This window comes from Lissotriton vulgaris, assembly GCF_964263255.1.
Source record: "Lissotriton vulgaris chromosome 8 unlocalized genomic scaffold, aLisVul1.2 SUPER_8_unloc_1, whole genome shotgun sequence".
NCBI classification, from domain to species: domain Eukaryota; kingdom Metazoa; phylum Chordata; class Amphibia; order Caudata; family Salamandridae; genus Lissotriton; species Lissotriton vulgaris.
This window is the reverse complement of record NW_028240615.1, coordinates 8,001,902-8,026,107: the sequence shown is the minus strand read 5'-3', so window position 1 is coordinate 8,026,107 and position 24,206 is coordinate 8,001,902. Positions and strand designations below refer to the sequence as shown.

The following is a 24,206-nucleotide window of genomic DNA, read 5'->3' as shown; positions in this document are numbered from 1 at the left end:
AACCCTGGCCACAGGCTTGTGCAAAGATGGGGTGTTGTAACTTTACTCCTTTCCCTTCTCCCTATTTCCCCCCCCCCCTCTCTCTCTCCTCCCTTGGTATGAACCACGCTCCATCCGGGAGTGCGGGTTAGAATGTTCACTGATTGTTGAAGCCGCCAAGCTGGGAGCACCTGTTGTACTTATATCAAATAAACTTAATATTGGAACCCTCAACTGTAGTGATTTATTACTACATTTATGGCGACGAGGATGGGATGCTGAGCCAGGGTCAGTGTGGTGCCTCCCCCCTGGATATATATTTGAAGCTTGAGCGGAGTGAAGTAACAAGGAAGACTCACCCAGTTGATGAACGGGAAATCGGTCTAACGAGTTGCCGGTTGAGAGCGGGAGACATGAAGTGAAACTGTCGAAGTCGATGTGAAGCGTATGACTCTCGGCAGCTGTGTTCCGTTCCTGGTTTTGAGGGGGCGTTCCTTGACACCATGCTTAGTCCCCTCCGTGGTTTGTGAGGACTGTCATGCTGTCGGTGAAAGGCAGGGAGCCCTCGTGAGAAGAAGACGGAGCGAGTCTTGTTCAGATTATGCGTAGAGTTGTCGACGGGAAGTTCCGGTCCTGTGGACGCGTTTTGGAAGGAGGACCTCGTAACCTACACTCTCCCGGATACAGAGGTAGCATCTATGTCACCGGAAGTAAAGGCGGAAATTCTACTTCACAGCTTAGGTAAGGGAGGAAAGAAAATGTATCACAATATGGAGAAGGTATTCATGAAAGGAACTGATAGAAATATGTATGAGAACATTTTGAACGTGTGGGATGAATATTATATACAAGCCCCAAGTGGAAAGACACAAAGGGATGAAGGTTTCAAGGGAAGAATGGATGGCAAAGAGGATGTTAGAGCCAGGAAGACATCTCAGAGATGTACCGTTATAATAGGTGAAGTTGAGACAGAAATGATTACAGACTCTGGTTCAAGATATAGTATGGTAAGCAAAAGTGATTGGGACAGAAAATTTGCAAAAAAATATGGTAATGAATTAAAAGAGGCTAACACAGTCCTGAAAACATATGCAGGGGAGGATATACAGGCCATTGGTTACAAAGTCATGGACGTAGTTTATAAAGAAAACAATATGAGGAGTACTATATACATAACTGAAGGTGGTATCAACATGCTAGGGTGGAGAGATCAACAGAAGTTGAGGATTTCATTGGAGAAAAAAGTAAAAGGACACAGGAATGAGCAGGCACGGAATCAAAGCAAACAAGATACCAGAGGTGAAACTGTTAATGTTCGCATGCAACCATCTAAGAGTAATGCAGCATTTGAAAGAGCTGCAAGTGAAAAAGAGTGGGGAAGAGAAGCTATTAGGGACGAACACAACAAGAAGAAAAACACATATCAAAGCCAGGTGGAGGAAAGAGAAATACGTAAGAAACTAGAGAGAATGGACAGTAGGAAACAAAAAATTGAGACAGATGGAAAATTGGGAAGGGAGGTGGAGTGTGTAAATACCACAACCATAAAACGAGAATGGCAGACGAATAAAAGCAACCAGTCCATTTGCAATGAGATGCGGCAAAGAATTAAGTTGGCTGGGTTCAGACCCAAGATGTCAGAGGAGTACATGGACAATTGTGATCCGGAAAGAGAGAGGGGTGCAAGTTACATTGAGCCAAAAGGAGAGAACAAAGATGTATACATACAAGGGATCGAGTATGGAATGAAGGAGAGGGAGAGTAATATAACGCAGAGAAACCCAAAAGGATCCCCACTAAAAGTCATGGAAGGGAAGAGGGGTTCAGTCTATGATTGTTGGAGGAAGCCGAAGTGCAATGGTCCAGAAAACACAGATAAGTTCTTTTATGGCAAGCCCAAGAGGGAACAGGAGGACATACTTATACCTGATGAGACCCATGCAAATGATCGTTGGAGGAAGCCGAAGTGCAATGGTCCAGAAAACACAGATAAGTTCTTTTATGGCAAGCCCAAGAGGGAACAGGAGGACATACTTATGCCTGATGAGACTCATGCAAATGATCGGGGGCTGTCGAAAACAAAATGCGATAAAGATTGCAATACTGGTCATGGCCAAGGAAATGAGAGCAGAAGAAGGCCTAGTCCCTGCATGGACAAGGACAGGGAAACGGAGGCTTATTTCATCAGAGGTAGTCTTGGGGTGTGTCCTGGCTCAAGCTACTGCCTAGGGAAAAGAACAGTACAGTCATTCTCAGTCTTCCAAAAAGGGATGGTAAATCTAGCATGAGGAGTTCGGAATCCCAGGGAGAAATAGACGGTGTAGCAAGCTCAGACATAGGGGAGACAAGGGTGAAAAGGTGGTGATAGATATACTTGTGTTCCACCAATGCCAGGATGCCTTAAGCATTACCTCGTGCATCCATTGAATTGTATTACCCATACCACAACGGTGCACACCCTGTTTGCTCCAGACAGTTACTGTTGTTTAACGTTGGATAATGTAACCTGATAGCTTTACCTATTACTTTCTGAATTTTAAATGCACCAGACAGTTACTGTTGTTTAACGTTGGACAATGTAACCTGAGAACTTTACTCATTACTTTCTGAATTCTTAAGAGCCTTACCTTAATTCCTGCAGATAAATGTGGACTAGGGCTACTCATGAAATCTTTACATAACATGCCTTGGGATCAATTAAGCATTATTCTCCAGCTACGTCTATTGGAAAAAGAAAACTACTGCTCAGAGCTAATGTACCACAGTTAGTGTGCAGTTTTGACTGTTCTCCTACTTAGACTATAGCAAGGGGTTCCCTGCTTCCGACCCCAATGTTGCTGTGCTGTATCCTTCTCTCACACCCCCCCCCCTTCCCTCTTTTCCGTCCCGCACCCATTGTGTGGAGTCCTCTAGTTTCTCTCCTCCCCACTTTTCCCTAAGGAGGGAGGTGTGTTGTAACTTTACTCCTTTCCCTTCTCCCTATTTCCCCCCCCTCTCTCTCTCCTCCCTTGGTATGAACCACGCTCCATCCGGGAGTGCGGGTTAGAATGTTCAGAGATTGTTGAAGCCGCCAAGCCGGGAGCACCTGTTGTACTTATATCAAATAAACTTAATATTGGAACCCTCAACTGTAGTGATTTATTACTACATGGGGCTCCTGATTAATCAGGTGCCAACAGGACAGGACAGGTGCAGATGAGGACAGGTAACCTCCATTAGTGCAACGCCAGCATCACACCCCTCTCTCTGTGCCAAATTCTGATACCCTGATTGGATAATCCCTCAGCAAAACCCCGATTCTTCTGACAGAGTGCTCCGCCAGCACCTCTGCTCTCGATCTCCTATAGCACGCGTAGGATCAGTGACAGGTCAGATAATCTGACAATTTTTCTAACTAAGCCTACCTTAGTTATACCAATTCCAGGGCAATGTACCAACCCTAAATTTTGCAAATCCATGTGTTCCCCTTCAGTGATTGGTCAGAAAGACAAGGAGAGGTCATCACACCATACTAAGAAGAGATCATTTCATTGATTTCATTGATTTATGTTGATCAAAGTCCCGCCCATAATTTATTTTCCCATGCACTTTTATTCCACCCAGCAACATTGGTTGCAGTTGGTATACATTGTATTTGTTATAGTTCATATTTCTTCCTCTCCTGAGGTCAAATGGACAGTTTCCCAGGAACATCGTGGGTAAGAGGAGTGTTGGCAGTCATTCAATGACAGTGACTTCCGGGTTTTCTGGGATCATCTGCCAAGGCGCAGCTTTTTCAATATGGAGTTTGTGTCACCCTTCAGGCCCAAATACGAGCTAATAACAAAGAAAAAACATATTAAAATACAAAAATAAATTAATGCACTGTATACCACCTATCTCTACTCTAACCCCATTCATTTATTTATACCATAGCATTAATAGTTAAGCAGAACGAACAAAGTTTAGTACAAACAGCAGCATGTGCTTTAGTATGAGTAAGCATGAGGCGGCCATCTTGGCATTAGTGCGCAGAAGCAAGAATGTTCCCACCAAGTGAAAGATACGTCACACCACGTAGATGTAGCGGACGCATGCGCAGAAAGGTTCCCGCGTTTTCGGCGGCCATTTTAAGACACTCGAGTTATTGTTAGTAAAAGCACATAGTAAAGCTTCCCCTAAATACTAAATATGTCATATAATGCAAATATTAGTAAACAAAACATGTTGAATAATTAGTTATAGGTTATTCCGATAGGACTAAGTCCAAGCAAGTTTCTGTACATATGAAACCTTGCTCCATCAATACCAATATTTTCATAAGCTGTTTTTTAACATTTTAGACAATTCCCAAATAGTGATTAGGAGAGAGCGGGCAATCTGCACAGAGAACGTTAATTCTGAGGGAAAAATCAGTCCTCTACATTCAAGATTATCCTGAAATGTAGTCTTGACATTTAGTAAGAGAGGGTTTCAAATGTCAGTACCAGCAAACCTAAATATCAAGTGTCAATTTTACATAGTTATGTACATTCCCACAATGTATGTTTCTAGTCTACAAGTAGATTGTAAGTGCATTTGGAATCTGTGGGGAGATTTCATTCAGTTTAGCTAACGTGAAGAATACCATGCGTCTATTAAAAAATATCATGCCATGGAAATATGTGGTCCCCAATGTAGTGCACACTTATTTTTTTATTGGGTGGTCTTGTATTTCTACTTCATTTTGAGGGAGTGTTGGCGAACCAAATGAATGCTTCAAGGAGCCCATCATCTGGAGGTTTAATAGCATGACAAAAAAAGATGTAATACTGTAAAATGTGTACTCTGATTTCCAGTTTGGGACAATTTTCAGGGTATGTACTATGTATGTGAAATATGTTTGTCTGAATGTGTATGGTCCATGTGGCTATTTTGCAAACTGTTGCTTTCAGGATGTGATACTCTCTTATGGCCTACAGTATATTGTCTCTTTCCTATTGGTTCTCCTTTGTCGCTAGAGTGTTTGCTAGTAGTATCAATGTTGCAGTGCTTTCTGTTTTTTGATACCTTATTGCGGATGTCATGAAGAGGTCATTCAGACGCTTTATGCCTTCTTAATCTGTTATATTCTTGATGGTATGGAAAATCAGCATTTATTTTCCTTTAAAATCATCATCATCATCAAATATCTTTATTCGATCTAAGTAGCCCATAAAAGTTTTTTTTTTAAATCATTACATAGATAAAAGGCACCGCAATCGATATACAAAAAACTGCTATCCGCCCTGAAAATGGGCAGCAAGTAGCGTTTCCTCAACAACGAGTAAAATTTACAGAATAGCATAAAGTGTAAAGTTGTTTGAGATGATTGATTGCCACAAGGAAAGTTGTGACAAATACGGGCCTTGTGACGGAAAGGCAGCAAGAGTGTGCACCGTGCCTAACCTAAGTCTAATCAATAACAAATTGTGATGCATATTTCCCACTCATACTAAGTATGGCGCAGGGCTAACACTCGGACAAATCCCCATATAGGTTTGAACTGTTGGTTTATCTGCAGCGCTCAACATTCTATCCTCCAGACATCCCTCTAGAAACGCATTCTTCAAAATCATAATAGAGCTGGCTAATGCATTGCTGGGAGAGGTAAACAAGTCCTCCCATCCCATACTATGACTAATATTCTGAATATACTTTATCTAAGGAATACTCAGACAGTGGTCAAGTTATAAGCAGTCCGCAAGCACAGCCCTGTGAAAAGAAGTCTGGCTTTTGGTCCAAATTCTGAAGCACAGAAGGAGGGGTTGAATTTAAATGAGATCACTCATGTAGCCAATCCCTGCCTCAGTGTGGCAGATGAAAGAGCTAGTGCTTTAAGGGACAACTAGCAATCTCTTGATGAAGCCATGTTTTAGAATCAGTTAGAAATAATCCACTTAAAGTCCCAACTAATGCTAATGCTCTTTAACTATGCCTTCTTAAAACATTGTTGTCAGTGTTAATTAATGTTATAGCCAGACAGAATCCCAAAATTGAGGAAACTATCACACCTTATGTAGAAGTCTCTTAACAACAAGAGCCATACCGAAAGGCTCGCTATTTAATTGTGGTTCTTCAGTGTTATTAATGTGTATCACAATCAACTGCACCATATTTTGTGGTATGATTTAGAAATTGAGACATATATCCTTTTTTAAGACCTTTTTCTATTTTTTTCTAAATGGGCAGGTGCAATTCTTTTATTTTCTCTGCAGCTTATGTTCATAGCAAAGCTAGCAATCCTTGAACATCTGTGCTAGCTAGAATCCTTGAGAAGCCGTTGTTACCTTACTGCAAACTTTCTTGATAAAAGTGGCATCTTTTTGTCTGTTCAGTTTGGACTTTGGTAAGGATTAGGGACTTAATCTGCATTACGAAGCCTCTTGGTCTTAGTAGATGATTTGGCTGTCGTTGACACAAAGGACCATCACAAACTCTTGGTTGGAGCACTTATCCACTGTGATTGGGACTGCGCCCGGCACCATCAAATGATTCAATTCTTTCCTAACCAAACGTTTCCATTAGGTTTTTTTTCTATTCAATCCAACAACCTTGAGGAATGGAGTGCCACAGGGGCGTGCTCTTTCCTTGAAGTTTTTAATATCTATGTAATGCTACTATTAAGACTAGGCTTACTTTCAGTGAAATCAATCTAATTGAACTTATCTTTTTATTCATGAGGTTCTCTTTGTTGCTACTTCGCCCTAGTGGCATTTTTGGCCTAAATTTCAATTTGACCGAGAAAGGAAAAATAAACCTTGAGATTTCTATTCGGTGGAGAAGCATCCCTTAACCCCATTAGCACGGATAATGTGACCTCCACGTCATTTGAACTATCTCAAGTGTGCAGAGAACTTGGAGGTCTCATCCTCACAGCTTCTCTTACAGTCTGAGGGATTTTTTTCAGTTTCAGTGACCATCAGCGTGCCATGTGAGCTGATGCCATTGAAAGGGAAAACATCTGGTATCTTTTCTCTTTGAATTGAGCTCATGAGTCTATGCAGTTTCCATGGTAGAAAATATCTCAGTTTAGCTGTTATTAGTACTAAGGTCACTTGACCATTGTACAATTGAAATGCCAGGGGGCTTGGATAGCCCTTAATTTGTAACATTTGCTACCATGCGCAACCTACCCTTGTAACCAGTGGCATACTTCATCCTAAGTTAAACTCCAGTGGTAGTGTTGTAATGTCGCTCGTTAATATTAGAAATATAAATAAGTACAGGACCTGCTCTGGAAAATATAACCAAGCTTTCATTGTTCTTACAGAGTAAGTCTGGATATGATGTCTGTCCAAGCCAACACAGGCCCAGCCTGGCAAGACAAAAATTCAACTGCATTTTGGAGAGGGCGCGACAGCTGCAAAGAGAGACTTGAACTTGTGAAGCTCAGCAGGAAACACCCAGAAGTTATTGATGCTGCTTTCACAAACTTTTTCTTTTTCAAACATGATGAAAACCTCTATGGTCCCATTGTGAAGCACATTTCCTTTTATGACTTCTTCAAGGTAGGGTCCACCAATCAATTTGAGTGTCTGTTATCAGTGTATTGGAGTAGTTCTCAAATGCTTTTCGTCTCCTGCTTTTCTGCATTTTAATGAGTAATACTTGGGGCTGTATTATAAAAAGTGCCCCGTGGGTGCAACAGGTGTTTGCGCCCCCTTTGCGTGCCCGGGTCACTTTGTTATAACATAAGGGGCAACATATGCTGTAATACAGATAGCGCACATAAAACACCAGTGCTATCTGCAGAGGGCGTCCCTCATTTGCATGGGGGCGTGCCCCATGCAAGTGAAGAAACCCCTTTGCCGCCGTATTACCAACGTGGGCACAGAGGCAAAGAAGCCCTCAGGAGGCGCACTGACAGTGTACCACCTAAAAGGTGGCCCACTCTCAGTGTGCCCTCTGAGAGCAGCCCTCTGGAGGGGGAAAGGGGGTCCTATGGACCCCCCAGACATCCCCTTGCAGGCGGGTGCAGTCACTGACTGCAAGGGGATCTCTATTCCTCCTTTAACATTCCAGATGGGTAACGGCCTACACAGTGAGACACGGAGCGGATTCCAAGCAGCCGCTCCGTATTTCACGTGAATGTGCTGCCGACAGGTCAGCACGTGTTTGTGGCTGCCCTTGGGGCAGTGCATTACCCATAATGCTGCACATTTTCTTTCTTTGCGCCTGGCACACCCTTTTGAAGGTGCCCCAGCGCAATAAAGGAAAGTGCGCCGCATGTATAATGTAGCCCTTTGTCTCTCAGGTACCTGCAAGCATCGTGCTTATCCCACTTTAAACCAACACACAGTATTCATGGTCATCGTGATTTTTGTCAGTATAAATTAGATATGTGGAAATCGCATGTAAGCACAATGTCCTTGTTTTGCCCAACCACGCCACAAGAAGGGATCATTATTTAGGTGTGTCTGACTCCATCTTCCAGTAGATGGTCACTACATCATTATATCCTCTTTCTAAAACGAGGTTCCTCCCCAGGTTTCGGGATCATCCACAACAAGCATTTACAATGCAATGGTCTCGGCAATATTATAGGTAGAGCTATTGGGATTGCTCATTATTTTTTTATCTTTTTTGTATCCCTAAATAAATGGCATTGTCATTTGTATTGGCATTAGCTTTGTTTTTTGCATATGTGATATAGAGAGAGTGAGGTAGTGAGATAGAGAGAGCGAGTGAGGTATTGAAATAGAGAGAGAGTGAGGTAGTAAAGAGTGAGGTAGTGAGGGAGAGGGATGTTGTGAGATAGTGAGATATTAGCATAGAGTGATGTTGTGATGTAGTGAGATAGAGAAAGAGATAGTTAAAGAGAGTGAAAGTGAGTTAGTGAGATAGAAAGAGTGAGGTAGTGAGATAGAGAGTGATTGGGGTAGTGAGTTAGAGAAAGAGAGTGACGTTGTGAGGTTGTGAGCTAGAGAGTGGGGTAGTGAGAGAGTGAGGTAGTGATGTTTTGAGAGAGAGAAGTTGTGAGATAGTGAGGTAGTGAGATAGAGTGGAGTAGAGAGTTATGTAGTGAGAGTTAGGTAGATAGAGAGTGAGGTAGTGAGAGACAGAGAAAGTGAGGTAGTGAAAGAGTGAGGTAGAGGGATGTTCTGAGGTAGTGAGATAGAAACAGTGAGTGAGTTTGTGAGGTAGTGAGATAGAGAGAGAGTGAGGTAGTGAAAGAGAGTGAAAGTGACTTAGTGAGATAGAAAGAGAGAGAGTGAGGTAGTGAGAGAGAGTGAGGTAGATAGAGTGAGGTAGTGAGACAGAGAGAGTGAGGTAGTGAAAGAGTGAGTTAGTGATGGAGAGTGATTTTTGGTGGTTGTGAGATAGAAACAATGAGTGATGTTGTGACGTAGTGAGATAGAGAAGGATAGAGAAGGGAACCAAAACTACCTTACAGCCCCACTTGATCATCTACACAAACCCGAAACCGCTACCATCCAACCACCACACAGCCCATTCGTAATTACCCTGCGGAGTTACATCGAGTCACCAAACACATCCACTGGAGTATTTCTATCGAATTTATTGGGGTGGCCTTATCTAACAGCTAATCAATCTCTCCACCCGAACCTCTTCTTCAAGACAATTCGTAGGATCAAACACTTTGTCTCTGATCCATACGCTCACACTCAGCGCATCCTGTACTCACATTTCCCTAATCCACCCCACTTATAAGCCAGGCCCAAGTCCCAGTGTCTACCTCGACACCGACTGCCTCAAAGCACCCCTACGAGGACGACACAAAGCAAGTACCGCGTCCAGGCAGGGACACTTAGTCCACCAACACCACTGTGAGGATGAAACAAAACGAGCATGATGTTCTGGCCGGACATATGAGTTCTGCTGAGGCGCGAGGGTCTTAAAAGAGGCGATACACCAGATCCCACCCCCCCCCCCACCCCTTCGTGAAGCGAGCCCGTGCTCAGCACCACCACAAAGGAGCAGGCGCGAGACACCATCAGCCGCGCGCAAGGCTTCCTGCTCGAATGCAACTTCAAAACACGCGCTAAATCACCAGGCAGGTGCTGGTTGGTGGGTCCCGGTTAGGATACCCTGTGACACTTCGGGGAGGACATGTACCTCGCGGTGGAGCAGGGGTTCCCTCCCCTTAGCATCAGGCATGGGTCACTGTCCTCAGATAAGATGGCCTCTGTTTACATATAAACACCATGCGTGGAAGGTGTGCGTCCCACGCCTCTTTCGTGCTGGCTTGTGGCTCCGGCACCCATAATTGGCATAAGTGGCTCATGCGACCCCCCTACCAAAATAATGAGACCCCCCCAAGTGGTTGCTACCCCAACAAAATACGGAATGCTGAATCCTACTTCCAGGGTAATAATAACGAGCGAGGGTTCGTGGGTGGTAGAGTGTGGAAGTGGCTTCACACACTGAGGATAACAGAAGCTTTTTCCTGCTGTTTTGCCGCTGAGCAGGACGTGGTTTACAGTGGACCCCCGATAAGGCAGCCAGGCGCCCACAGCAAAGAGAGGCACGGGTTACACCTCGCGTCCGACCCTCCATGCATTGAATTAATTGAGGGGGTTGCGGCATGTTTTCTACGTTGGGCACGACGCGGTGCAAGCCAGCCAGCTATGTAGCGGGGGCACACCAGCGGCTTTCTACCGCTGAGCAGGACGTGGTTTACAGTGGACCCCCGATAAGGCAGCCAGGCGCCCAGAGCAAAGAGAGGCACGGGTTACACCTCGCGTCCGACCCTCCATGCATTGAATTAATTGAGGAGGTTGCGGCATGTTTTCTACGTTGGGCATGACGCGGTGCCAGCCAGCTATGTAGCGGGGGCACACCAGCGGGTTTCTAAAACGTACAAAGTGCGGGTGGTGGGGTATGAGGCCATGTGCGAGTCATACTGAGGAGCGAGTGCAGGGCTCTTTTGAGAACTGATTCCTGGAAAGAGTTTCTGCCTGGCTGCGCGAGCCTGCCTGGCGGTGGTCGGAGCTCTGCTTGGGTGTGTGTGGTCGCCCCCCCCCCTGTCCTGCTATATGTTCTTGTCGAACAGGCCTCTCAGAGACAGAGACTCGGCGACGGACACGGACACGGAGCAGGGCAGAGGGAAGGGGGGGAGGCGAGCAGCTCCTGAAAGCGCTGTTTGCTCACCTTCACTGCGGTGCTGCTAGGAGGAGGCTCTCCTCTGCACTTGAAGACTCGGCGACGGACAAAAAAAAATGGCGGCCTCAAGCTTGTGGAATTTTTCGAATTCGGGGCCGTGTTTTGCTGTCCTGAGTGACGGACGACGTCACAAGCTAAAGAACAGCAAAACTTACGCCCCCGAATCCGAAAAAGACGGGGCTTGTTTGGAGTGACTCACTTCTCTTCCAATGGCTGGCCTCTGTTTAAGAAGCCAGCCAATGAAAGCGAACGGAGCTGAGAGGCGGGTCTAAACTGCCCTACTAAGTCACATTAATTCTCCGGACCGGAAGCTGCTTCGCAGCTTAACGGTCCCTCGACCTAAAAAGGGGTGATATTCCCTTTTCTTCTGATGTCTATACATTAGGAAGGCATACAGTCATTAACTCGCCTCTGAACTTACTCACATGGTCAACCATATTACAAACACCCCTGAGTACCCATTTCCAAACTAAAAATGAATTACATCACAGCAGGATCAAACCTGACTTCTCAGCCTTCTCACTCACTGTTAATGCACTTCCGCTAACTACCCAAAGGACGCAGTAGACACTACTGATCCGCCTGTTAGTGATTGGTGCACTGTGTCCACTGAATCAAACTCATGAAGGAATGGAGAGAACAGGGGATGCATGGTGTAGTTTTACCAAATTCCTACATACATTTCTCTGGGCTGTCAACAGACTCTGCCATCAAGTCATGCCTGTTGTGAGCTCATTGAGGATTGTTCTCTATGGCCTTATATTGTTCTTACTGCCCTGCCGCAGGTACAAGTGAGAACATGACTCCAAGCAGCAGCTGCATTATATTTGTAATGTTACTGTGTTTCTACAGCAAGGGTAGATAACAGACACTGCTGTGTAACCCCCAGATCTTCTATGCAGCAGGTTGCCCTCTTGCTAGTACACATAACCACTCCCGCCGCCAACTTGCTTGTTTTATGTCATGTCAGCTTTTTATTTCCTCGACCACAGCTATTTCGTGACATAACTTTCTGTGAAAAGAACACCTGTGCTATTGACCCTTAAGTTTACCTTACGCGCAATAAAAAACAATTCTAAGAGGTGCCCCGTGGGATGTTATAGGTTATCCTTGAAAAGTATTGCACACTCGCCATAAAACCGCTGTTCCAGTGTGACGAGCAATCCACTGCCAAGAAGACTGAGCAGAGCTGAAATTCCTTGGCTGTGAGCCACTTCTGTTACTACTGAGCAGCTGCGCCATGGCCATGCTGTACCCTGCTCAAAGCCAAGGTTTGTTCCTTTGACATACAAGATCTGCCCGTAGTTTTGGAGGTGCTCAAGTTAGACCGATGTACCTTCTGTGTGTGGGGGTACGAGAAATCTGAAAGCTCATTTATGTTTTATCATAGCAGCTTTTGCACGCAGGAGGAGCGTATTGACAAAAAAGTGCATTAAATAATTACAGTAAGAAGGTTTTTAAATACATGTTTAAGGAGGCATGCAATACTGCAGTTATTGTCGGTATTGTCGAACATAGAGCAAGCTTTGGGTCAGTCCCTTGCTCATTGGATAACTTGTTGTCTCCTCTTTATTAAGGGGTTTTCCTCCCTATTCTTGTTCCACCCAGTAGCCTTTCATCTAACTGGTTGGCATGTATTCTTCTGCAACTGATGTTGTTTGCCTTTATGACAATGCTCGTTTCTTTGACTTTATTCTTGCTTTCTCCTAAGTGTGTCGTTTCGTTCTTCACTTTCCTGTGTCCTCCCCTCCCCCCAACGCTCTTTGTGTTGCATCTTGCTCCTCCCACCAGTTCCACTGTTTCTTCCCCGCCCGGCTTGCTCTTTTTTTATTAGCTCACACACACACCCTCCTCCATTGCCCCTCATTCCCTGTTCTTCTCCCACTTAATTTCTCACTTTTTTGGGGGGAGTGGGGGTACTGCTTTGGACTGGGTTTATCAGAATATTCCAAAGGCATTCGAAGATGGCCACGGTGGATGAACCATCAAGGGGATGGATTCTACTGACCAACAACTGGCAGGAGTAACTGAACTACATCAAAAGCTCTCCTGCACCTAAAAGTAACTGATCTGAAATACCGGAATGTAGAGGACATATTACATTTTATGGATATTCTTGAAGGCATGGAGCAGAATAACATGGTATTTTCCTCAAGACCCTCATCCCACATGTATCGCATCAATCCTTTGATCCACCTGATTTCTTCTATTAATAACAAAGGATCGACATGTTTCATTGGCAAATCATTTTGAGCTAGTATTTAAAGGACAGGAGGACAAGTAAAAAGACATGGGTTCCCATATGGTTAATGCACCTAGACCCCAATGCCATAGTGCATACCTGGCGGGGAGTATTATTGTACAGACCTCCGGGTCCGGCAGGTCTTTCCTCAACTCCTTATGTAGTGCTTTGTCACCTCTGGCCCTGAGAAACTCCCACTTTATTCTCCTGGGTGACTTTAATCTTCATATGGAGATGATTGAGGAGAAGGAGGTAGTCTCCCTTTGCGAGAGTATCTCTTCACTGGCTCTGACTCAATTGGTATTTATGCTTACACATCAAGTTAGTCATGTTCTGGATCAGATATCTTTGAATGTACCACTGAAAGCGGACACTGACTCCCCATTAGTTTGGTCGAACCACTCTATGATTACGTTTTGGTGGTCCTGTGTTGGGAGGATTCCACCTCAAGCGGGGTCAATATCTTGAGTGTCCAGAGCTTTTCATAAAGTTTAATCAAAGGCCTTCTGTATAAAATTGGAGGAGAGAAGACCTACTCTATCAGGTGATGTTGTCATTGATGGTGGCCTCCTGGATAACTACTCGCAATTTAGCTCCCAAACTGCCACGGCAGTCCCACCGAGCTAATCCTTCCTGTCCTTGGTACACAGACTCCCTAAAAGAGGCCAAGAGTGTAAACATCTAGAAAGACAGTCGATGGTGTCATATAACCCAAAAGCTAAAGCCAAATAAAAAGTAGTTTTTAAGAAATATCAGAAAGAGGTCAAAATGGCAAAAAATCCTATTTTAAGGACAGAATTCTAAATGCTGGTAATAAGTAGAGAAATCTTTAAAATAGTGGAATCATTTATGTCCCCATCGGCCTATGTAGGACGGCAGGTGCCCTCCGTGAAACGGTGTGAACGTCTTGCTCACTAGTTCCAGAATAAGATTGCGAATATTCAAGCTAGTCTCCTCCATTCCTTGCAGGTGGAGGAGATGATGGGGGACAATCAGCAGCGTAGCCAAACCTATGATACAACCCTCCCACTGGATAGGTTTGATCAGATCTCTCTGAAAGGACACTATTAGCAATTCGCAGTTCTAAGTCGGGCTCTCCCTTGTATTCATGTCCCACGAGCCTTCTCGCTCTAGGAGCAGATGTCATCAACCCTTTGGCTAACAATCTTCTAAATGCCTCGCTCTCTTGTGCCTGGAAGTAGGCTTAAATCGTTCCCCTGCTGAAGAAACCCCAGGCGAATGCTATGGATCCATCTAATTACAGGCCTATTTTGTTATGTTTGGTCCTCTCAAACGTTTTGGAAAAGCATGTCAACCAGGAGCTATGGCATCTGGAAAGCAATAATTTGCTGCATCCAAGTCAGTCTGGTTTCCGCCCCAGTTGCAGCACTGCGAGGGCGCTAGTGGAGGTGGTTGTTTACATCAAGGGTGCTTTAGATGTCGGGCGGGGTTGTGCTAATCCTATTGATTTGTCAGCAGCATTAATCACAATACCCCCACTCCACACTTCTGGCACGTCTCCAATGTTTTGGGATCAGGGGACAGGCATGGTAATGGCTGGCTTGTTTACTGGAAGGAAAAGGTTAAGTGGTCTGGTGTCCAACTTTTGTGTCGGGGTCTTGTGATCTACAGGTGGGAGTGCCACTGGGTTCTGCCTTGAGCCCCACATTATTCACTATATACCTCACTCCTCTGGCGTTCTTGGCAGAGACTCAGGGTGCAAAAATAATGTCATATGTGGATGACACCCAGATACTTTTTTCCTGGGGTAGGGAGGAAGCATTCCCTGGAAAAAAAATCTGAATTTGTTTGTAGGAAGCTTTTCAGTGGCTATCTCACCACCAGCTTAAGTGTAAAGCGGGCAAAACCGAGCAACTTTTTTTTTGGTACAAGATCAAACGACCCAAGGCAGTCCTTTTGGCTGGAGGATGCTTCCCCTCCATTAAGCCAAACTAGCTCTGTTAAAAATCTTGGTTTCAAGTTCGATGGTGGGATCTCTTTTCTGTCACAGGTTAATCCAGTAGTAGGGTCTGCTGGGAGTTCTCAGGAAGTTCCTCCATTTTCTGTCTCTCTCTGTTAGGAAACGGGTAGTGCAAGCTTTGATAACATCTAGGCTTGACTATGGCAAAGCAATGAATCCGGACTTATATCATTACTTGATAAGTAAGTTGCAGGTTGTCCAAAATGCATCAGCCCGAACGCTTCTCGGCTAGCCTCTGAGAACTCCGGTATCCCCCTATCTTAGAGAGTTGCATTCGATTCTTGTCAAGACCTTGCTATTCCTCCACAGAGCTCTTAATCAGTCTGGTGCAGGGTACCTGAGAACAAGAATTCGTTTTTATGCTTCCTCCAGGTGTCTGCGATCATCTAACCTCTTTCTGGCCAAAATCCCCAGGAGTTGTAGGTCCATAATGGGGGACTGGTCCTTTTCATCTTTGGGACCCCCTCTTTGGAGTAAACTCCATTTGGAGTTCAATTGCATTTCATGTACCCTTCGATTCCAGAAGAAGTTGAAAACATGGCTTTTTTTGCATTTTTGATGTTGCTTCTCTCAGTCTCTCCCCACTGGAAGTGCAGAACGCCAGGATACTCCTCGGAGTAACAGTGGACTATATAAATGCCTTTTACGTTACATTACATTACATACCGGGTTTGCCCAAATTTTGAAAGGTGCACCAATGCACACGGAGGAAGAGTTGCTTTTGAAACACGCCTACTCAATTTCAATGGGCTCCTATGTTTATTCTCAGCTTCTGCCTATTTTTTTTTTGTCCTCATATCACCAGTGTTTGCAAAGTCAAGCCTGGAACCCTACCTGTTCAGCTTCAGGCAATTTGCAATTAAACATCTAGCCCTGCGATCCAGTCCATCCATTACCTGGTGATCTCTCTCCTGGCAAGGAGAATCATATAGAAAGTAGATCCCACCTATTTGCCATGAGGGACTGAGTAGGCTGGTCTTCCAGCCATATCAGTATCAATGTTAAACTAATTTTTATAATGGCCTGCAAAATATAACTGATTACTTTTTTGACCGTATGCCAATACTCCTGCAATTTGGGGCATTAAAAAAACATATGTAGATCATTGGCGCTTAGCATACCGCATCTATAACATCTTGGAGTTGTAGTCAATACAAATTTGCGAGTTTCTGAGGGGTCCAGTAAAGCCGATTAAATGTGAAGAATTGGTTCGTTTTCAGGTTAGCTGGTTTAACCACCTTTTAAAGTAGTTTTTTTAGTATTAAATCTTTTTTATTGAAAGATTTGAAGCGTATACAAAAAATATACATGCAGGTATCACCATCACATCTGTTAACAGTGCAAAATCTAGAGTTCGAAAGAGATAATTAAGTCCATCTGTGCTAATGTGGGATTGGGGTACTGTAAGAAAGCCTTGTATTTGCTATAACTGACAGGAGAAAAACAAAACAATATGAAAACCTCTAAACCCTTCACTTCCCCTTCCCACCCACCACCCGTGTTCCAAGTCCACCACTTAAACTATCCGTGCCATTCGCAACCACTAGTCCTACGTCAGTTGTTCCATATCAGAGAGTCGCAGTAAGCGGAGATATCGAGGGCAAGTGACTTCTCGAAATTCAGAGGCCAACAGGGACAAGAAGGGCTGCCACAGCTCGAAATACCTGGATCCCTCCCCTGCCATAGTCAGCGTAAGCTTCTCCATACCGAGTACCTGCCATAAGCGGTGGAACCAGCTGTTGAATGTCGGGACATGTGCGGTCCGCCAATTTGTGAGTATATTTTGCATTGCTGAGCCCAGTGCAATCGCTATCAAGCGGCCTCTGCTGGAGCGCAGCGGGTAAGTCAAAGGATTTGGGAGGCCCAGGAGGAACTTATGAGGGGAGTCGTGGGATTTCTGTGTCAAAATGTGCACCTACTTCGTCCAGTACCTGTTTCCAGTAAGCTTGGAGGTGAACGCAGTCCCAAAGTAGGTGTACCAATGTGCCCACCCGTTCGCAGCCTCGCCAACATGTCGCCTCTCTAGTGTGATCCATGGCACGAAGACACTCGGGAGTATAGTACCAGTAGGTTACTATCCTAGTGAGGGTGTCAGTGAGTAGCATGTGATATGCAGAATGCCGTGCTCTGTAGTATGTCTCTTCCCATTCCTTATGACTGAGTGTCCTGCCTAGTTCCCTCTCCCAGCGTGCCTTACCGGAGCTGTAAATGTGGGCATATCTAGCCTGTAGCATCTTGTATAAATCGGATATTCGTTTTTTGTCTGTCTTGCGTGTAATAAGCCAGTGTTCATAGGGAAGGAGGTGTCTATCAGCCACAGGGCAGACTTGATCACTAAGTGCCCAATGTCGCGCTTGCAGGTATCTCAGTCTCTCCGACTCTGGCATCCCATATTCTTGTTTATGTTGAGAGAAAGGGATAACTCCCTCTGCGGTGTACATATGGTAGAGATATTGACACCCAGAGGGTCGCCACCTCGCAAAAGCCGCTGAGTCCATACCTGGAGTGAAGTCTGGGTTGTCCATTAGAGGAGTGAGTGGGGACGGGTAAGTTCGTGTTTAATATTGGTTTGGTCCCATATCTCCATGGGGACCCTTGTGATATATGAGGCGAATAGGTTAGGGGGCCTGTGTTTGCGAAGAAATTGAATTTCTTGTAGGGACCTTCCGGCCACTGCCTGGTCTTGAAATAACCAATGTTTCTCGGATTCCCATCTGCTCCACTCCACCAGGAGACGCGGTTGTGTTGCTTGGAAGTAGAGCAATAAGTCGGGGAGTCCAAGTCCCCCTCCCTCCGGAGGAAGCGTTGCCAGCCTCTGTTTTAGGCGTGGCTTCCGGCCATTCCATATGAACGGAGTCAATTCTGATTGTGTTTGCTGTATCCAGCCCGATGGTGGCCAGAGAAGGATGGTGCGAAACAGATATAGGATCTGTGGGAGAATGGTCATCTCGACTGCAGCTACTTTGCCTAGCCACGACAAAGGGTAATGTTTCCATCGCCCCAGTTCTCGCCGAATTTTCTGTCGCAGTAGGGCTTAGTTAGTGTTAACCATTTCCGAAAGTGAGGGGGCTAGCTGAATCCCCAAATATGGGATCGCGTCTGTTGCCCATTGGATAGGGAACAAACTTTGCAAGTGCTCCCGAGTGGATTTCTCCAGAGACAGTTTTAGGGCCACCGACTTGTCCATATTTACTTTAAACCGGGCAGTTCGTGCAAAGAGATCCAGGTCCTCGAGGCACGCGGGCAGCGCCTCTCGCGAGTTAGACAATGAAATCATGACGTCATCAGCGTAGAGACTAATCGTGTGGACGTAGCTGCCGAATTTGATCCCCGTAACCAATGGGTTGAGCCTCAATCTCTGCACCAGTGGCTCCATGTAAAGAGCGAAAAGGTCGGCGACAAAGGGCACCCCTGCCTTGTACTTCTCTCAATAGTGAACCGGGGAGATGTGCAACCGTTGACTCGAACCGTGGCCATCGAAAATTTGTAACAATTCAAGACGTATGTGCGAAACTTCACGCCCAACCCCATCCTCTCCATGACTTTTTCTAAATAGGGCCAGTGGACCCTATCAAACGCCTTTTCGGCGTCGATAGCAAGCATCATGAATTCCCCCTGTGTGCAGGTAGCCTTTTTGATAAGGTGCAAGGCCCACTTAGTTTTGTCGGAGGTTTGGCGTTCCAGGATGAAGTTTGCCTGATCCGGGTCAACTAGGCCATTCATGTGAGGTGCGAGACAGGCAGCTAAAATCCCAGTGTATAATTTAAGATCTATGTTAAGGAGAGAGATAGGCCGGTACGCCCCACATTGTGACTTGTCTTTCCCTGATTTGGGGATGACCGCTATGGAAGCCTTCAGAAGGTCCCCTGGAATCGCACCGGGCTTCGAGAAGGAATTAAAGAGGCGTGTGAGAATGGGAGCGACCTGAGCACAGAATGTCTTCTAAAAGACCGCAGAGAAGCCGTCTGGCCCAGGCGTTTTCGCCAACTTGAGGCGTGAGATGGCGGCGATAACTTCCTCCGGCCGAATGTCTCTATTGAGATAGTCAGCTTGTTCCTTATTAAGAGCTGATTGGGGGATGGAGTCAAGGAAGGCCTCCCCAACCGAGCTCTCCAGTGGAAAACTAGCGTAGAGGTCGGCGTAAAAATCGCGAAACGCACTAGCGATATCGTTGTCTTCCGAGACGGGCCTGCCGTCCTTCCGGAGAATCTCCTACACTTTCCGCTGTTGTGCAGTTTCGCGCAATTTTTGGGCAAGCAGGTGCCCGCACCTATCTCCTCCCGCGTAATAAGCATGTCTTAGCTGCAAGGCCGCAAACTCCGCCCTGTCCTGGTCAATGGCTGTAAGTTGTTGTCGCACAGCTTTAAGTTGCCTCCACACTCGAGGGGCCCCCGTTCTCTGGTGCATTTGCTCCAGTTCCCTAGTCTGCTGGGTGAGTTCTTCCCACTTGGCCTACGGTCAACATTGTCTGCGGCTGAAATGGCTATTAACTCTCCTCTTATGACTGCCTTCAGTGTTGCCCACTGCGTAGCAATTGTGGTGTCCGTGTTACTGTTGTGAGAGAGGTAGTCAGTGATGACGCGCTGTATCCGTGCATTCACGTTCTTTGCGGTGCATTAATGTCTCCCTGAGACGCCATGTCCGAAGAGGGCGATGGGTAGGTGGGAGGGAAAGAACAACTATCACTGGGGCATGATCAGAGAGAGAGGCAACCCCTATCTCCACCCACGTTGCAAGCAAGTGTACAGGTGTCGATGCCAGCAAGTAGACTAGCCGAGCGTATGTTTTGTGCGCATTGGAGTAGTATGAGTATTCACGTCCCTGGGGTGAAAGCTGCGCCATAGGTCTCTAAAACCTAAGTCATGTAGACAGGCTAGTCCTTCTGTGGAAAGGATACCAGTTTGATGAGTGCGTTTGCATGATCTATCTAGGGTGTTATCGAGAACCAGGTTTAAATCTCCCCTCAAGAGAATGTGGCGATCTGGTGTGGCGGAGGTTTCTGTAAGAGCCGAGTGAAAGAATCGTTCCTGGCCTTCATTGGTAGCATAGAATGAACCAATTGTGAATGTGGAATCGCCTATGGAAAATCTATAAGTCAACAGCCTGCCTTTTATCTCTGCCTCTTTGTGTGTAAGACCTTTCCCTTAAACCGCTGAGCCACTAGAATGGCGACCCCTGCCGTTTTAGTATTGCCTGAGGCAAAAAACTGATAGGAGAACTTCCGGGACCGGAGGCGGTGACAATCTTTCGACAAAAGGTGCGTCGCTTGCAGGAGACAGATATCTGCTCGGGTTTGCTCTAGACATGAAAGGACTGCTTTGCGCTTCACTGGGTTATTAAGACCTCTCACATTTAAGGTGAGTACTTAAAGCTCAGTAGCCGGCATCTACTATTTATTATTAAAAGCAAAGGTGGCACGCTAAATCTGATACAATCAAGGCACAGGGTGTGGTCCCACTCTAAAAACCCCATGCAATGTGGATATATGCTAGCCCTGGGAGGGAGGTGGACAAGGAACACTGGAGCCCTCCCCAAAACACCCCCCCCCCGACCCCCCATAAAAACCACAACTCGAAAAAAAGAGAACAAAAACATATTTTCCATCATCCGTAGGTGAGTGGAAATGTAATGAATTGGGATAGTCCGTCCAGATCTTAAAAGCCCCCCTCCCGCCGACAGCCCAGCGGAAAAAACAAATAGACAATTGGCCCTAGAAAATCATGAGTCAGCCAGGTTGGGACGAAGTCAGCTCCTTCGATACTGCCTCCAATGCGGCTTGCTGGCCCTTCATGATTTCGGCTGCAGGAGGTTTCCTCGAGCGATGCCTTTGGCCCTGTTGACGCCATTCAGGCTTGGAGTCCATTGTTTGGCTCGCCGTGTCGCTCTCCTCTGCAGGGGAGTCGATGCCCAGCAGACGACAGGCCTCCGACAGGGATCTTAGCTGATAGAGTTTATTGTTCATTCTGAACACCAGGCGGAACAGATGGCCCCAACTGTAGGAGATGTTGCGTTGTTGTAAGTGAGCTGTGATAGGTTTAAAGGTTCTGCATTTCTGCAAAGTGAGTGCTGACAAATCCTGGTATAGGACCGGCGACTGGTCTCGAAATATCAGGGGGTGTAGCTGCTGAGCTTTTTAGAGGATCTCTTCCTTGGTGCGATAGTCCTGCACACAGACCAGGATATCCGTGGTGGAGCCCAAGAGGAACGTGGGGGGCCCACCCTATGTACCCTGTCTAGACGGAGTTCCGTTTCCAACGGCCTCCCCAAAGTGTAATTTATGAGTTCCCTTGTATATCTAAAAAGGTCCTTCGTGTCGTCGACCAGTTGCACTCCACGGATCCTTATATTATGACACCGGGTAAGGTTTTCCAGGTCCTCAAGATGGGTTTGGAGATCAACCTGCTGGTCGTGGATCCGAAGGATTTCCTGCTGCAACGCTGCTATTTCAGTGTCCCTTCCGTCGCTCTTGCCCTCTAGCTCGGCAACTTGCTCCTTATACCGTCCATGTCTCTGTGGACCTCCTTTATTTCCTCCGTCAATTGCTTCTTTAGTGTGTGGATGTCATCTCTCAGCATAGTGAAACAGTGACTCCAAGAATGCTTTGGTAATTGGTTCTGTTCCATCCTCCCGCTCCGAGACGGGCTGGACAGCGCCCAAAGCCATGCTAGTGGATTGTTGACTTGCTTGGGCCGTGGCACCAAATCTTTCAAAGTCTTATCTTTACGCCCCCTTGAAGTGGACATTTCGCGTTCCGGGCACTAAAGGGGTTGTGAGCTGAACTCAGACCCCCCATCATCAAGGCCCCCACAGCAGGGAGTGGTGGAGCTAGAGGGACTGTCCGTGGGACCGGCGGGCTAAAGGCTGCGCTGCCGTTCAGGGTGTGGGTCCACCGCACCCCCAACTGTATGCTTCCTCTTATGAGCTGGGTCCCTCTCCCTCACCCAGGCTGGCCCCCAGATCCTCCGGCTTCTCACCGCTCCCCTCAGCAGACGACGGCACCCCTCACCTTCAGCTCACTGCTGCACTCACAGACCGGCCCTACTCAAAGCGCCCGAAAGTCCTGACTATCCGTTCGCTGTCTCCGGTGGTCGATCCGGCATGAGGAGGTGTCCTCAGAAATGCGTCTCAGCGCGGGGGCCATTCTAGGCACCTGGGAGCCCCAGGCGGTCTCGGGTTTGTCTTGCCAGTTCACCACACCGCAAGGTGACCCTGGTACTGTCCACTCGTCCCAGATCGGGCTTGCAGCTCACCTCCCTCACGCCATATCGAAGCATCTCTCCATGCAGCACTGCCCCCACACCAACGCCTTGAAATCAAGTCGCGCTCCACCGCGCCCTGGCGTTCACCAAGTGTCAGTCAACAATCTCACAGGTCTCCACCACCCAGTGTCTAGCAAGGGCCTCCAGGTGCTTCACAAGACAGTTTCCCTCCCCGGGGAAGAGTTCACAGCACCTTGTTGATGTCCCCCGGCAGAGGCCTGCAGAGGTGGTACTCTCAGAGGGCTCTCGTCACACCGAGAGTAGGTCGCCGTGTGCTTCACGTGTCTATCCTCACTTCCACAGTCCATCAATTGACAATCTCCCCTCCATCCGCCGTGCAGTCTGCCGAGCCGCACTCCAGCTCTCTCTTGTGTCTCCAAGGCCCAGCACCCTCTGGTCAGCCCAAGGATCGGGTATAGTCCCTGGCGTAGATTGCTCCTCCCTCCGTACCTCAGACCCAGCGTTTCAGGGACCAGCAGCTCTCCTACCTTCCGGCATCCGGTGTCTCCTCTGGATGTGAGAGGGTCGCTGAGGTGGTGCCATTACTTCTCTAAGGGGGAACCTCCATGTCGCCGCGGGTCCGCTGCCTCAGCCACGCGAGTCCAGGCTCGGCGAAGGCGCCCTCACAAAATGGCGGGCCAGGCCGCCCGTCTGTTCCCTGACGACCTGCCGTGCCTCTGATAACACCTCCCCTCACCTCCTCTCCGCAAGGCGCTGTATCCCTGGCCAGCCCCTCCTCCGCCCAGCTGACCCTCCGTGTGTCTCTGGTGAGGCCCACTGGGCCGTGTCACGAGGCAGGCCCCTTCTCTCTACAGTCCAGCCAGCCACCTCCACCCTCTCAGTGCAGCAAGTCAACCCGCAGCCTCCCTCACCGGGCCGTGTGTCTCAGCCTTCAGACAGCGGGCTCCACCGTAGCTCGTTGCTTCCGCCAGGCAGACCAGGTAGGAGGCCCGGACCTATACAGCTCCTCGCTCCGCGCCCCGATCAGCGCAGACCGGCGCTCAGGGGTCACTCCGTCTCGCCACCCCCTCTGGTCCGATCTCGTCGCGGGGGGAATCACCAGATCTGCTTTCCGGCGTACCGCTGAAAGGCGCCTCAGTCACCAGAGGGCCTGCACTTGTCTCTGCGCCAGCCCAATTGAGGCAACCCCTCCACAAAATGGCGGCCAAGGGCCAACTGTTCTGCGCCTCTCTGGGTCTCAGCCGCAGCAGACTCGCAATTCCGCCGCCATCCGGGCAGCTACAGGCAGATCGGGGTCCCCAGTATGGGTTGTTGCTCCTGCTGGGGAATTGATGTGCCGCTCCCTGGGCCACTCACCGCCCGTCCTCAGACGCCGGGCCTCTCCTCACATTTGCTGCGGCGGGACCGGGCCAACTCACTGCCGGGAGAAATACGCCTGTCCAGCCACCGTCGTTGCCCCGAAATGGCCGCTCAGCAGAGTCGGGACCAAAACCGCTCTGGATGCAAGGGCCGACAGTCGCTAAAACGGCCATGAAGCTCATGCTATGGCAGGCCGGCGGCGGGATCTGTGGAGCAGTACGTCTGCTCACGCCGCCATCTTGGCCACGCCCCCTTTTAAAGTAGTTTTAATGAAAGTTGCCAAGTTCTCTGCGGCTCCGTC

The 24,206-nt window shown here is 47.4% G+C and overlaps 1 protein-coding gene across 1 annotated transcript in view; it reads left to right on the top strand.

Moving 5' to 3' along the window:
• Window positions 1-24,206, top strand: part of POGLUT2 (protein O-glucosyltransferase 2) — a 124,904-nt gene that overhangs the window by 2,979 nt on the left and 97,719 nt on the right. Inside the window, exon 2 of the mRNA XM_086947886.1 lies at window positions 7,250-7,487. Within this exon, the coding sequence (XP_086804012.1) occupies window positions 7,250-7,487 (238 nt within the window). The remainder of the gene's footprint in view (window positions 1-7,249; window positions 7,488-24,206) is intronic.